The following is a 13,560-nucleotide window of genomic DNA, read 5'->3' on the forward strand; positions in this document are numbered from 1 at the left end:
TCCCTTGAGTGTATGTGTTGGGGGGCACTGTGAAAATAACAGGATATCATTCCTGTGATTAAGTTACCAATCAGTTGACTTTGCGTTAATGAAACGGGAGATTAGGTTAAAGCCTTAAAATGGTGACTTTCTCCAGGAAGAAAGCAAGCAGACAACTTGTAAGCTGCCTATGGAGAGGGCAGCTTCTAGAATCTGGAGACCTCAGTTCTATAATCACAAGGAACTGAATTATGCCCCTACTGGAATGAGCTTCAGATAAGAGTGTGGCCTCAGCTGACCCCTGGATTGCAGCTTTGTGAGACTAGAGCAGAGAACCCAGGTTAGCCTGCCCAGGCTCCTGAACAACAGAAACTGTGAGATAATAACTTTGTGTTGTTCTAAGCTGCTAAATTTGTGGTAATCTGTTCTTCAGCAACACAAAATACAAGGAATGTTACACAACAAAGCAGTAACATTCAATTCTGCATACCCATTACATTACGAAGACTAATCCTGTTACTAAATCAAGTCCTCCTTGTATTTTGTCTTCCAAGAAATCTTTTCCGATGAAGCCCTGCCCATCAGATGCATGGTTTAGAGAAGCACATGAACATTAGCAGTGAATGTGTCTTTCTTAGTAAAGTGTGTTTAGCTAGCTTTCCCAATTATAGATAGCACTAGAAGCAATGATATTAGTTACCGCAATCAGGAAGTCCAGGCAAACGTTTATTTTTGAGCTGGAAAAACCATTTGCTTAGCCTTGGGTTGGCACTTCGGGTCATATTTTTTCAGCGATACTAAATATACATACCTCTAAGTAAACGCTAATAACAAAGACAAAAGGTTAGTTGTTTTAGTTTTGAACATTGGCTCAGAGGCAATGATTCAAAGGTTGCAGCCAAAGCAGGAAAGAGACCCTCTCTTACAGTGACTGTCCTTCTGGTGCCAACTGGAACAATCTAGGCAAAGGCTGGTGGAAGTGAAAGGAACTGTGTACAAAGCTCGCCTAGTTTCGCGTCTTTTAGAGTCTGACCTTCTGCTGGCCACAGCAGAGTTACTGAGAGAAGAAATCCTATGAGAAAATGATTCTGCTCCTCCCTTCTCTCTGATTTCTTTCTTGAAAAGAACCCAGTCTGGGCCCAATTTTTCTTTTTCTTTTTTCAGTATCTGCCAACATAAATGCCAACTCCAGCATTTTAACGAGGGGTGTTACCATGGGGATGTAAACAACACATGCAGAGCGGCAGCAGCCACAGCACAGGGGAAAGACCCAGACACAGGCCACCAGTCACTTGCACTTTGTACCGTGCGGAACGGCCTGCTTTAAAGAAGCCAGGCTGGCAGCAGGCCACGGGGCGAGGGCGATGCACAGGGGGGGTCCTGCTTCAGAGGGCCTGTGTCTTCCCCCACTCATCACCATGCTCTGCTGGGAACAGCTCTCTTCATTTGTACTTTCTCTTGACTTACTCTATGGAATTCTATTAGCCCAGAGATACAGTTTACTAGCTGGCATTCTTATTTCATATTCCACGTGACCCAAAACACAATGAATAAAAGGGAGTTTAGGAGGTGCCAGAGAGTTTTAAAGAGGTCTGTGAACTGTAAAGACCACACTTGTGAAGAGAGAGAAAAGTACAGGTAAGAGAGCTGAATACTACATGATTTCCTGGGTGAAAAAATTTAAAAAGCAGAGCATTTGGGTGTCTGAATGAAAAGGAACAAAACTACAGATTAGTAAATGGTATATGACCCTGACATACCTAATGTTTCAATAATAAAAATCATATGTTGGGATTATGTTCAGGAATTGAAACAATGAATGATGAAACCTGCATTTATAGAAGATGGCTAATTTAAGGTGAACTGTATATCACAAAGGATATCCGCACTCTGAAAACTTATTTATTAGATCAATTATCAACACACTCCCCTAGAGTAGATGAAAGATATGATATCACCATTTTACAGGCTGGATAACAGAAGCCAAAGAAATCAAAGGGATTTGTACAAATCCATTGGTCTAGAGGGTAGGAGGACCAAGAACTGATTATTTGTTCTATAATCTCAGTTTTTGTTGTAAAGGACCTTTCTATCCGTGATTTCAACTGAATTCTTTGACCTCACAAATTAGGTCACAAGTTAATGTCAGATAGAAAACATCATACCTTGATTGAAAATCTGGCCCATATCAGACCAGTCCCTTGCCTCTCTATGCCCAAGGGACCATGTCTTCATCTTTTCATCTCTGTGCCCCTAAAACTCAGCCCAGAGTAGGACACATGGTAATCTAGTTATAAATATTTGTTGACTTGAACTGGGTGCCCTCTCTGCCTACATATACTGTGGCAAAGATTCCCAGCTCTCAATCAGAACTTTCTTGGAGAAAATATGTCATTGCACTATCTAGTAAGACCTGTATGGGCCCATAGTTACAACCTATTCCTGTGAAAGAGACATCTAGCGGTATGAAAACAAAAAGTCCTGCTTTATCTGTCCCTGTAGCTAAGTCATCCTTGCTTCTCATGAACAGTGAGTAGCAGAGGCCATAAAAAATATCCCCTCCCATGACACATTTTCCTGAAGCCGTATAAAACCAATGGTCATCCACCCTCTCAGCACTCCTTTCCCTGACCTAAGAACATTTCTCAGGCTACCACTTGGCTTAGCCTTGAACATGATGACAACGGAGTCTTTGGAGAGGGCCAGTCGTGGATTCCAACCCTGGATCAGTGGTTCTCCCAAAGGACAGACCCCTCCTGAGGACTCACCGCGCATCCAGAAACCGGGAACGCAGGATCATGACAGCCTCACATGTGCTCTGCTTGAGCTGCATCTGGATGGAGCTGAACTTGCGGTGGATGATACTGACCATCCGCTCGATCTCTTTCGGGGAGATGGGCCTGGTCCGGCTTTGCTCTCGCAGGAGATTCATCACGTGGGTGGTGAACTCATTACATGCCTGGAACGGCAGGATGACACACATGGGGCGTGGTGAGGGTCCAAGCCTCAGCACACTTGACGTGAGGCTGTGTAGGTCTTTTCCTAGAGACGTGTGCAGGTAAGGAAAGTGGGCTAGTTTGTGGCATTTTGTCAAATCAGAAAAAAATAAATGATGCCTGGAAATCTCTCTCAGTCCATTTGATTATAATTTTTGGCCATGATGTGGATATTTTTAATGAAAAGAAAATTCTTAATTATTTTTCAAAATCAATTATTTTTCATGATTTTACTACTATGAAAGATGAGAACATGGACACTAGTATAAAACACACTTCACAACCCTTCACCCCAATGTTAATAGTCAAAGAGAGTTTGGGGCCAAATATAGCATGAACTTTCTGTCTTGCCCTTATCTCTGATATGTTAAAGCTTCCAAATATTCAATTTAGCATAAACAGCCCGAAGAGTGGAATCATGAAGTTAAAAGCTCTGATAACTCTTCTGGGAGATTTCTCATCAATCTATTTCTACTTCTAGCTTTATCGTAAGAACTCCCTCCTATGCCGGTCTTCTGAAGATCTGCTATGTTTATAACACAAAGGGAATAGGTTAAATAAAAAAAACAGGGCTTCCCTGGTGGTGCAGTGGGTGAGAGTCCGCCTGCCGATGCAGGGGACACGGGTTCGTGCCCCGGTCTGGGAAGATCCCACATGCCGCGGACCGGCTGGGCCCGTGAGCCATGGCTGCTGAGCCTGCGTGTCCGGAGCCTGTGCTCCGCAACAGGAGAGGCCGCAACAGTGTGAGGCCCGTGTACCGCAAAAAGAAAAACCAAACAACAAAACAAACAAACAAAAAACCAGCATCCAAATATGAATTAGAGGATTCAGGAGTTATCCCTGCAGAAAGGAAAACTCTCAGGTTAGAGACCAACATACTCTCAGCTCTGGAAGTGAAACTGGAGATCATTTTTCACACCTCCTTATTTTACAGTTGGGAAAACCGTGGCTCCAAGAGATGAAGGGCCCACAGCAAAAAACAGCAGCTGAGGCAGGACCTGAACACATCCTCATCCAGGCCAGGGTGTCTGTTCTTTCCCAGACCCTGAATCTGCTCCTCAGAGCACCACTGCCCTTTCTCTTAGTTACTATTACTTATCATCTCTGTAGTCTGGTTTTATCAGTGAACATTCAATAAAATATCTACTCACAGGTTAACTCACAGTAATGTAAAACTGTATAAGATTGTAACAAAAAAAGGCAACTTGATGCTGTGAGACTTGAAGAACTAAGGACTCAAAGGGTTCAACTTAATATTAACAGTAGAAACACGCCCATTGAGGCTAACACTGCATTGCCCTTGTTTTTCTACAGCACCAAGCCCTTCATAGCTGTCAATTATGCAGTAACAATAACATATTTACTGTTCATTTCTCCAAGAAATCCTTCAAGGTCGGCTGGCCAAAGATACACAGGCAGATGCATCCACTGGGCTGTGTCTACACCGGGGGCTGGGAGGCTTGGGTTTTGACCTGCCTCCGTGAGTATGTGGGTAAATCCTTTCACTACTCAGTACTTTGTTTTATTTGTCCGAGAGTGGATTTAATCATTCCTAACCCTTCAGCAAGGCTAGCAGTGCCCATGCTCTTGTGCAGTGACCTGCAGGTGGAGTAAATCAGACACATGAACGTAGCAGTGGGCTAAGAGCACAGACTGCCTGCGTTCGGATCCTGCACTGGAACTCACTTGGCTCTGGGGCCTTGGTTAGTTATATAAGATCCCTGTATCTCGTCTTCCCTATTTGTGAAATGGGGATGACAGTACCTCAAAGGGTGTGGTAAGGACTACATGAGTTACTCTCTTTGTGTCTGGCCATATAAATTGTGTCATTATTATCTCTTCAACGTACAGAGAACTTAGAAACCCAGCATAGGATCACGATTGGGCAAACCTCTCCAGGCTTCAGTCTGCCCCGTGGTAAAACTAAAGGGGGTCACAAATACCTTCTTTCTACGCTGCAGGCACATGCTGCAGACAAAATCCACAGAAGATCAGGTACAACAGCATTTTGCTCTTACTAAGAAAACTGCTACCTAAACACAGGATCTTAGTATAAGCTTCATCTCTCCCCAACCTCAACAAGGGAGGGAGATAAAACCTGGCAGCGAGTTAGCGGCAAGTCTATGAGAAGTCGGGGTGGGGCGTGGTGGGGGGAGGCACACAGCAGGCATCCTAAGCGGCTTTCCGGAGAAACGCTTCAGCCCCCGCTGGGCTGCAGCCTCCCCCCTTGATGGGGGCTCACAGGGAGGAGGGACTGGACGTGAAGGAGGTATTGTCAAGTGCACTTGCTCTCTGCTGGGGAGCCACAGTGCTCGGCTAATAATGATGTGCTTCATTACGGTGAATAAAAATACTCACAATATCTGATGCTTATTTAGGGCATTGGATCCTGGGCCCCTTTCTGCTCTGCCCCAAACAGACAGTGGAGTCTTTTCACCCACTGCTGAGGTGGAGCAAGACAGCTGCTCAACAGCTGCTCGGGAACACACAACAGACAGTGCAGAGGAGTTCCAAGTCCATTTTAGACAGACAGAACACAGTGATCCAGATTTTTCCAGGACCTGAACTACCCACGTCTCCTCCTCAGTTCCCCCAAGCTCGGCACCTTCACAAGCTGTGCTGCTCCCATGAAGCCAGGAGCTCCTGATGGAATTGGGAAGCGTGGGGATGACAATCGTTAATTAAATAGGACCCTCGCTGGCTGAAGGTTTCTGTGACAGAGGAGACTCTGCTGCAGACTGTCCTAAAGATGGTACACCTCCTGGAGCTACCCCTCCAGTTGCCCCCAGAAAGCGGACGCTTTCTGAAAGGAGACGTCCCAAGTTCCAGGGCAAAGGCCCTCCTGGGAGCACCCTACCCAAGAGAAGCTCTCTTAGAAAATCCTGCTTGAGTTTAAGCAATTTAATCCTAGACTTGAAGCCTCCTTCCTGCACTTCTCTTCAGCCCACCTTCTCTTACTGCTTCAAACTGGATTTGGCTGCCAGTTTCAGCAACGAATGTGACTGGGATTTTAAGACTTTCTTGGCTGTGAGTGGACATAACCCACCTGGGTTCGGCCTTAGAGACAGCCTTGTCAATGCCCTGGCAGCATTATTCACATAAACTGAAAAGTGAAGAACTCTGCAAAACTGCAAACGTATCGTTTTTTAGAATAGCACTTGCAACAAAATTCAGGTTACTGGATATCACGGTTTTATCTACTAGAATATGCTAGCTCTTAAATACCTTAGCTTCCAACATGATCTGCTGGAAAAGTGTTTTACCAGCCCCTTTTAATGAAGACAACAATTTCCTTCTTTTCTTTTGAATGAAAAGTCTCTAGAAGCCTTCTTTATCTAATAACCTCAGGGTGAAACAATGGCTGACTCATGTTGGGTTTTTTTTGGGGGGGGTGGGGGAGGGGTGAGTAGGGTTATGGTAGCTACTCACTGGAAAGCTAATTGATCCTCTGGTTATCTACCATCCCCAAACTAAAAACAAAACAAAACAACAGAATCAACTCTTAAATAGTCAGTTTGGTAACCATCTAGGTACTACTAAAACAGAGACTGATATTTTTACTAAGGTTTCCTATTTTTAAGAAAGCTCCCGCAAGGAATGCTTACAGAAAAAAAAGATCTATCTCTCACACATACTAGCTAGAAGGTTAATGGCATAATTTCCTTATAATCTTCCATTTACTCTAATTAACAATACAACTAATATTAATAAATTATTAAGCACATAGAGTATGTTAAACAGTATTCAGTTCTTACCCAGAAAATGCCCAAAGAAATAAGGAAATGATTTTTTAGTGTTTTTTAAGAATAACAAATACAGACTACTACATTTACCTAATTTGCTCTGAACTGATGGAGTTTTTCCTTGAGTTCCCAATTTCCAGCATGATTATTATTTAGAATAGGTAGATATCTATGAGAAATTTCTGAAGGAGAATAGTTTTTTTTTTATCACTAGCCTCTCTTAGAGAGCATCAATCTAGTCCATGAAAGTAACAGAGAGGTCAAGCCGGTTACTTCATTGTCTACAGACGTCCACACTCGTTCTATATTAAGTGCGGCCGGCTGGGTATTGTTCCAATAAGAGCCCTTGGGCTAAGGGTCAAAATCTGGCTTCCAGGGCCAACCCTGTCCCTCCTTTGGATGTGTGACCCAGATACATCACCTAACCTCTTTGACCTCCAGTTCCTCAGCTGTATCGAAATGCAGATGATGACAGTACCTGTCTGGAGGACCCAACCTTAAAATCACCTTGAGGAACAAGTGTAGTTAAGTTGACAAAAGTGCTTCAGTCATTTTGGATGAGGATGGAAGAGTGAGACAAGGGGGGGGTTAAATCAAGGAAACAATCCATTTGTCTATGTTGCTGGCAACCTGAGCTAAGAAGAAAGCCAGTTTTAAACACCACCCAGCCTAACATTCATTCCAGTTACAGGTTTAGGGAGGAAGCCACACTCTTCGTGTACCCCTGGAGTTTGGCATGAGTTAACCTGGATACTAGGTCGAGATAGGTTGTTATGCCAGAGGCCAAGCTTAGCAGTGAAGGTAAAATAGGGAAAGCACAGAGTAGGAAGAACCCAAGAGGCCAGATAGGGACCTTGTCAGCAAATGTCTCCATGTGTCTTCCCAAGTTATCCCATTGGTTGGGGCAGACTCTGACCCCTAACATGATGGCCCAGGTGGGGAAGCTGTCATAGATCAGCCAGCTTACCTGAGCTCAGCCTCTCTGGGAACTGAGGAAATGTCTACATGAGCCTACACCGTGTTAAGAATGTTTGTTCTTTCCCAGGAAGGTGGAGGGTGATGATCCACAGGTTCTTACCACAAGATTGCTTTTATTTTCCTCCCCTTGAACCCTCCCTACACCTGTCTGATGGCTGAAATTCACCACGCTTGGCTTCCAGCTTCACACCTTTTTCCCTCATAAAAGAAGGGACTTTGTAGAAATCCATTTCAAAGGTAGATAGGAGTGCAATAATGAAACTTTCTTCACTTTAAATTTTAAAATGCCTATTTCTGTTTTAAAATTTAAATTTTCTATTAAGTTTGCATTTGCCTTCTACCTAGACAGTCATAAGTGGACAGTACAGGGTCTTCCACTTTTTGCTTTTTCTCCCCCTTCTTCTGTGACCCTTAAAAAAGAAAAGAAAGCCATAAACCTAACAATTCAATGAAAGTAAGTTAACTTAGAACTTCAGGACAATGTCACATCCAAAGAGACGACAACAAATATATCTATAAATAATGGGAGGACAGCCTGATGTTAAGGGACTCCTAATAAAGTAGTATTGCTCATACTGACCAGAGGAAACAATACTGATATTTAAATTCACATGTGGGGGCTTCCCCGGTGGCGCAGTGGTTAGGAATCCGCCAGCCAATGCAGGGGACACGGGTTTGAGCCCTGGTCCGGGAAGATCCCACATGCCGTGGAGCAACTAAGCCCTTGCGCCACAGCTACTGAGCCTGTGCTCTAGAGCCTGTGAGCCACAACTACTGAGCCCACGTGCCACAACTACTGAAGCTCACGCGCCTAGAGCCCCTGCTCCGCAACAAGAGAAGCCACCGCAATGAGAAGCCCACGCACTGCAACGAAGAGTAGCCCCCGCTTGCCTCAACTAGAGAAAGCCCACGCGCGGCAACGAAGACCCAATGCAGCCAAAAATTAAATAAATGAATAAATAAATAAATTAAAAAAGAAACCTCACATGTGTGTGTATGTGTGTGTGGGGTCCTCTAGTAGAGAGGGACGCTATTATAATTAGAATACCGTACAACATTTATATACTGTTCTATGACTTAAAGCCTTTCTTAGCCTTTCCTTCATATGACTTTTATGGCTCTTTGATATCCTAGACTCCAAATCCACAGCTCTTTGCCAAACACCCCCAGCTTTTAGGGTATAGTATGTGGACCACTGGATCCCAGAGACCATTTAGTGGAGTGTCAGGACTGGAATTCAACTTTGTCTGACTCCAGGGGGTCCCCTGAGACCCTCTACTCTTCTTATAGCGGGAGGTGTGTCTCGTATTGCATACCATATATAAAAAGCAGAACATGTTTGACTCCCATCTGAACTGAATCTAGGTAGAGTGAGGGACTTTAGTGTCCGTTCCCATAGGATTCCATAAGCACCATGACCCTCTGCTCATGACCCTGAGAGCCCCAGGGCTGCATGCGCACAGGGAAACACTCCAGAGCTCCAGGAACTGAGTTTTCCTTATATTTTCTATGGATGTTTTCTGAAATCATCATTTACAACTTCCACTTTTTTTTAATGGCTTTCTCTCTAGTTTGCCTGGGTTTTCAACAGTGGGCCCCAAGGACTCGGTGGGCTCAGGTTTAGCAAGTGGCTCTGGGGTGAGGCCGGAGATGCTGGACCCCAGATGTCAGTCTCCAGGAAAGGCTGCCCGCCTCGGCGCCCACAGCCCTGAGTTTCCTGATGCCTCCACTCTTTTCCTGAAGGGCTGGGGGGGCCCAGACCCCACAGGGCTGTGGTTACCTGCTCGTATTTCTCCAGCTCCGTGTGGTAGATTTGTCTGATCTGTGAGAGTTTGGCTCTGTAATCAGAATGCTCCACCGAATTGTCGGAACCGGCTCCTCCAGAAGCTGCCGCCGCTGCAGCCGCTGCGGCAGAGCCGCCACCCTTCTCTGGCCCGGCCACCCCCTCCGCCAGCAGCATGTTGTCCAGTCGCATCAGCTGGGGGTCTGTTGGCTCTTCTTCCTGCGCTCCCCGGATACTCAAAACTGCGGGAAGACCCAAAAGAGTGCGGAGGTGTTAAGAGTAACCCAACGAAGCAAAGTTAACAACAACAAAAAACTCCCAATGTATCGTTTGGCTAAGTCTCAAATTACTTGCAATATGGCATCTGAGCAATGGGTTGGAAAAAGAGAGGAACTGGAGGAGGAGAAAATGCAAGGAGAGATTTGCTTTGTTCCCCAAGTTAATTATATCCCATCATATGAGGTCCCTAGCATAGTCCAACTGATGGAGGCAGAAAGTAGACCAGCGGGTACCACAGGCTGCGGGGAGGGCGGGGATAAGAAGTTCGTGATTAACCGGTACAGAGTTTCATTTTGGGAAGATGAAAAAGTTCTGGAGATGGATGGTGGTGATGGCTGCACAACAATGCGAATGTACTTAATGCCACTGGACCGTCCACTCAAAAACAGTTATAATGATAAGTTTTAGGTTATGCATATTTTACCACAGTGGAAGAAATTTCAAATCTACAAAAAAATTAATTATAGCAAAATATAATTTTCACTTTCATCCCCGAACTGCCAAATTTTAATTCAAGGAAAAGCATTTCCTTCTTCATTTCTAATTTTAGATTTTCTGTGAGGTTGTGGTTTTACACTCATTGACTTTGTAATATTCGATCAGCCTAAATTTTCATCTCCAAAATAATCTAAACCAGGCAAATCCAGTTAATTTGGAGTGAAGTGTTAAACCTCTCCCCTGGACTAGGGATTTCCATCTCCCCACATTGAGATCAATCTGTTCCAGGTGATAAGAACTGCATCCTGGTACAAACAAGGGTGAGGTCCTTTTAACAAGCTGTCTCAGGGATTCAGAGAAGCCGGTATTCTGATAGGATGGAGAAGGCTCAGCTCTGTTAGAGGCTCTGCTTTTTATTAAAACACCATGACCATTTGCGGGGGATGAGGGGGTGATTTGGACTGAAAGAGATCAAGTGATTTAGTAAATCAGCAGAAGAGCTAGGCAGTCTCTTTTTACTACCTTCATACAACCTGCCATAAAGTAAATCACTCATCTGAGCCCAGTTTACTTGTCAGCAGCCAAGTCTTCGTTGAGAGCGAACACGAAAAGAATTTCCAATTAAAAACAAATTGAGGGTAGGAAAGGAGGAACATGATTAAAGACAGGAGAAGGCATCCCATGCTGGTTCACATCTTGGGGATGGAGATGGCAGGGTCTACGCGGCCTGGTGGGTATGGGAACACTGGTGCAGCCAGAGAGCCCAGAGCTTTTTCCAGCCAGGATGCATCTGGTGAGCACCACGGGGACGGTGCCAGGTGCAGTTGTCTCCTGAGGCCTAGCAAGGCAGCCCCACGGGGTTGTGACAGGGAAGGTGGATCTGAGCTCAATCCGAGGGGACATGTAGACATTCAGGGCATTGCATCACGTATAATACCAGCATAACTGCTGGCTGTGTCCACATGCTCCTGGCTTCTAACAGGCATGACAAGAAGCAACCTTGGAAGCTGTTTCAGAGGAAAGCCCAATTCCTGTGCTAAAAGGAAAACGGCAGCTTTGCTTTCATGAAACAGGAGACAGTCAAGTGGAAGGTCAAGCCATGTGGACCAGGGCTGGCGGTTAGGAACACGAGGATTAAAGGCACGGGGTAGGGACACGTGCCCCCCACACCCCATGAAGTAAGAAAGGACGGGAGGAGGGAAAGGAGGACGTGGGGAAGGCAGTTAGCTGGGGAGGAAAGAAGGAAGTCCTCCCTGACGCCCAACGAGCCACATCTCAGGACCCAGGTTCTCCTCTCGCATCTGAATTTTTAATATTCTGCTGCACTGAAAGAAAATTGCTACATTGTTAATGGCACAGGTTAGGGGATCCTGGAGGTTTATTTTGTGGACCTTTTTCCAATGACATCCTTTTTTTGTAATGGGAAACGGTCCCTTTGATCTTAGAATAATAAAGATTTAGTCACGTTATTCGTTAGTTCCTTGAATTTATTTACTCAGATCTACAAAGTCCTCAGAAGAACATATCGTCACTAACAAAGGTTTCCTTAAGAAAGGAAATGAATGCAGTAACCATTTCCTGAATACCAGTCCCTAAAGGTGGGGAAAAGAATGTGACCCCGCAAGGAGCTGGGCTTAGAGCCCAGGAACCCTTCCTTCCTGGCCTGTACAGCCCAGTGAATTCTTCCAAGTGAGGGCATTTACGTGGGGTTTATGGATGTTTCCCCAGTGAATTTTATTGAATGAATTTTAATTACTTTACCAACGAAAAATATCTATGGGCCATTTACAAATGAAAAAAGAAAAAGAAGATCCACTCTGAGCCATTCTGTAATTGTCGCACTTCTGCTTGATCATGAAAAAACTGGTGCTGAGGCAAAACTTGACACTAACATGGCCAGTGTATCCCAGAAGAGGCTGCAAACTTCGGCTGACGGGAAACCTCCCCAAGATGCTGAGGCTGGTAACACCTGAGCCAGGCAGTGATGCCTCCAAGTGCTTCTTCCTCATCACTCTATAACAATCCTTCCTGACAGATCCAGCACTGACAGATCTTGTGATGGTTTCTGATCGCAACAATGGTAGCAAAGCAAAAAATAATCATGTCATCTTAATGGTGAAGACGCGCTTTCCTAGGGCTACCTAAACACTGCCTTACCTGAGGTGGTGATGAGCATCATCGGACATCACCTGTGCCTAAGACTGACCTGCTCACCCCATTAGCTTGCTCCTCTAGCAAAGTTCAATTCGTTATGAGAGGAGAAAGAGAGGCAAAGAGATAGGCATGCACAGACCAAAGTGCTGGCACTAGTTCCTCCAGGTACCAGGTAGGTGACTAGGTGGGCATGTTCCTACTAGTATTTCTCATGTGCCCAATATTTACCTCTGAGAAAATTTTCCCTTTCCAGCCTCTCTCAGTTGCACCCACGCCCATGCCCCACTTTTTTGTTTAAACAATCAACGGGAAGCACAAAACGTCCACACAAACTCTGTACACCTACCTAATTAATATTTTTCTTGGTCTTGAAATCTAACTGGTTTTAAATGAAATAAGGAAGCAAATTGCTAAAGCTGGCCAAGGACACTGAAAGGATACAGCATTAACCCCCTACCCACCAAAGAAGTTCCGGACTAGCACAGAGGGTAAAGCCGTAATCTATACTGACTCTTTTTTTTTCCCCCCCTCAGGTACGAAAGATACATTTAGTTGGGGGAAAAAAACCACACACACACAGTAAAAGTGTTGTCATTTCGCTTAGCTTTTATATAATTTGATGAATCCTGTAAACAAATACTCTTCAAAAAGAAATTTGGATTCACTAAGATTTAATATAATTGATTTCTAAATGTGGCCAAGAAGAAATTGGTATGCTAGAAATACAATGTACCATAACATCAATGTTGCTTGCATTTATACTCAGAGTTCAGGACACATAAATTGGCCCCAAACCAGAGATCTGAAGAAAATAAAAGAACAGGAAAATGTGGAAAAACAAAAAACCCAACAGTCTTCTCCAAATTACACCCTTTAAATTATACTCAAATGATTGTGAAAACAGAAATTTCAGAGTATGTGTCAGAACCACCACCATAACTACACACACACACACACACACACACACACACACACACACACAATATAAACAAAAGAAAACTTTCCTCTTCCACTATTTTACATGGAAGATTCTGGTTCTGAGATTCTTGGGCTGTGTATGTATGCTAGGCAGAGGCCCGGATGGACCAATAAACAACGCTGCATGTACAGGTTTCTGCCCAGAAGGAGCAGCATCTGTACCACTATAAAAATGGGTGTCGGGGCTTCCCTGGTGGCGCAGTGGTTGAGAGTCCGCCTGCCGATGCAGGGG

General features: G+C 44.6%; 1 protein-coding gene across 2 annotated transcripts in view; it reads right to left on the reverse strand.

Annotated features, from left to right (window-relative positions):
• The window catches only part of PBX1 (PBX homeobox 1), a 286,417-nt gene that overhangs the window by 43,709 nt on the left and 229,148 nt on the right, over nt 1-13,560 (reverse strand). For both annotated transcript variants that reach the window (XM_007457398.1, XM_007457399.1), the window contains exons 3-4: nt 9,477-9,721; nt 2,748-2,938 (exon numbers count right to left, since the gene is read on the reverse strand). In XM_007457398.1, the coding sequence (XP_007457460.1) occupies nt 2,748-2,938; nt 9,477-9,721 (436 nt within the window). The remainder of the gene's footprint in view (nt 1-2,747; nt 2,939-9,476; nt 9,722-13,560) is intronic.

Source organism: Lipotes vexillifer, unplaced genomic scaffold (assembly GCF_000442215.2).
Source record: "Lipotes vexillifer unplaced genomic scaffold, Lipotes_vexillifer_v1.1 scaffold1048, whole genome shotgun sequence".
In the NCBI taxonomy this organism is placed as follows: Eukaryota; Metazoa; Chordata; class Mammalia; order Artiodactyla; family Lipotidae; genus Lipotes; species Lipotes vexillifer.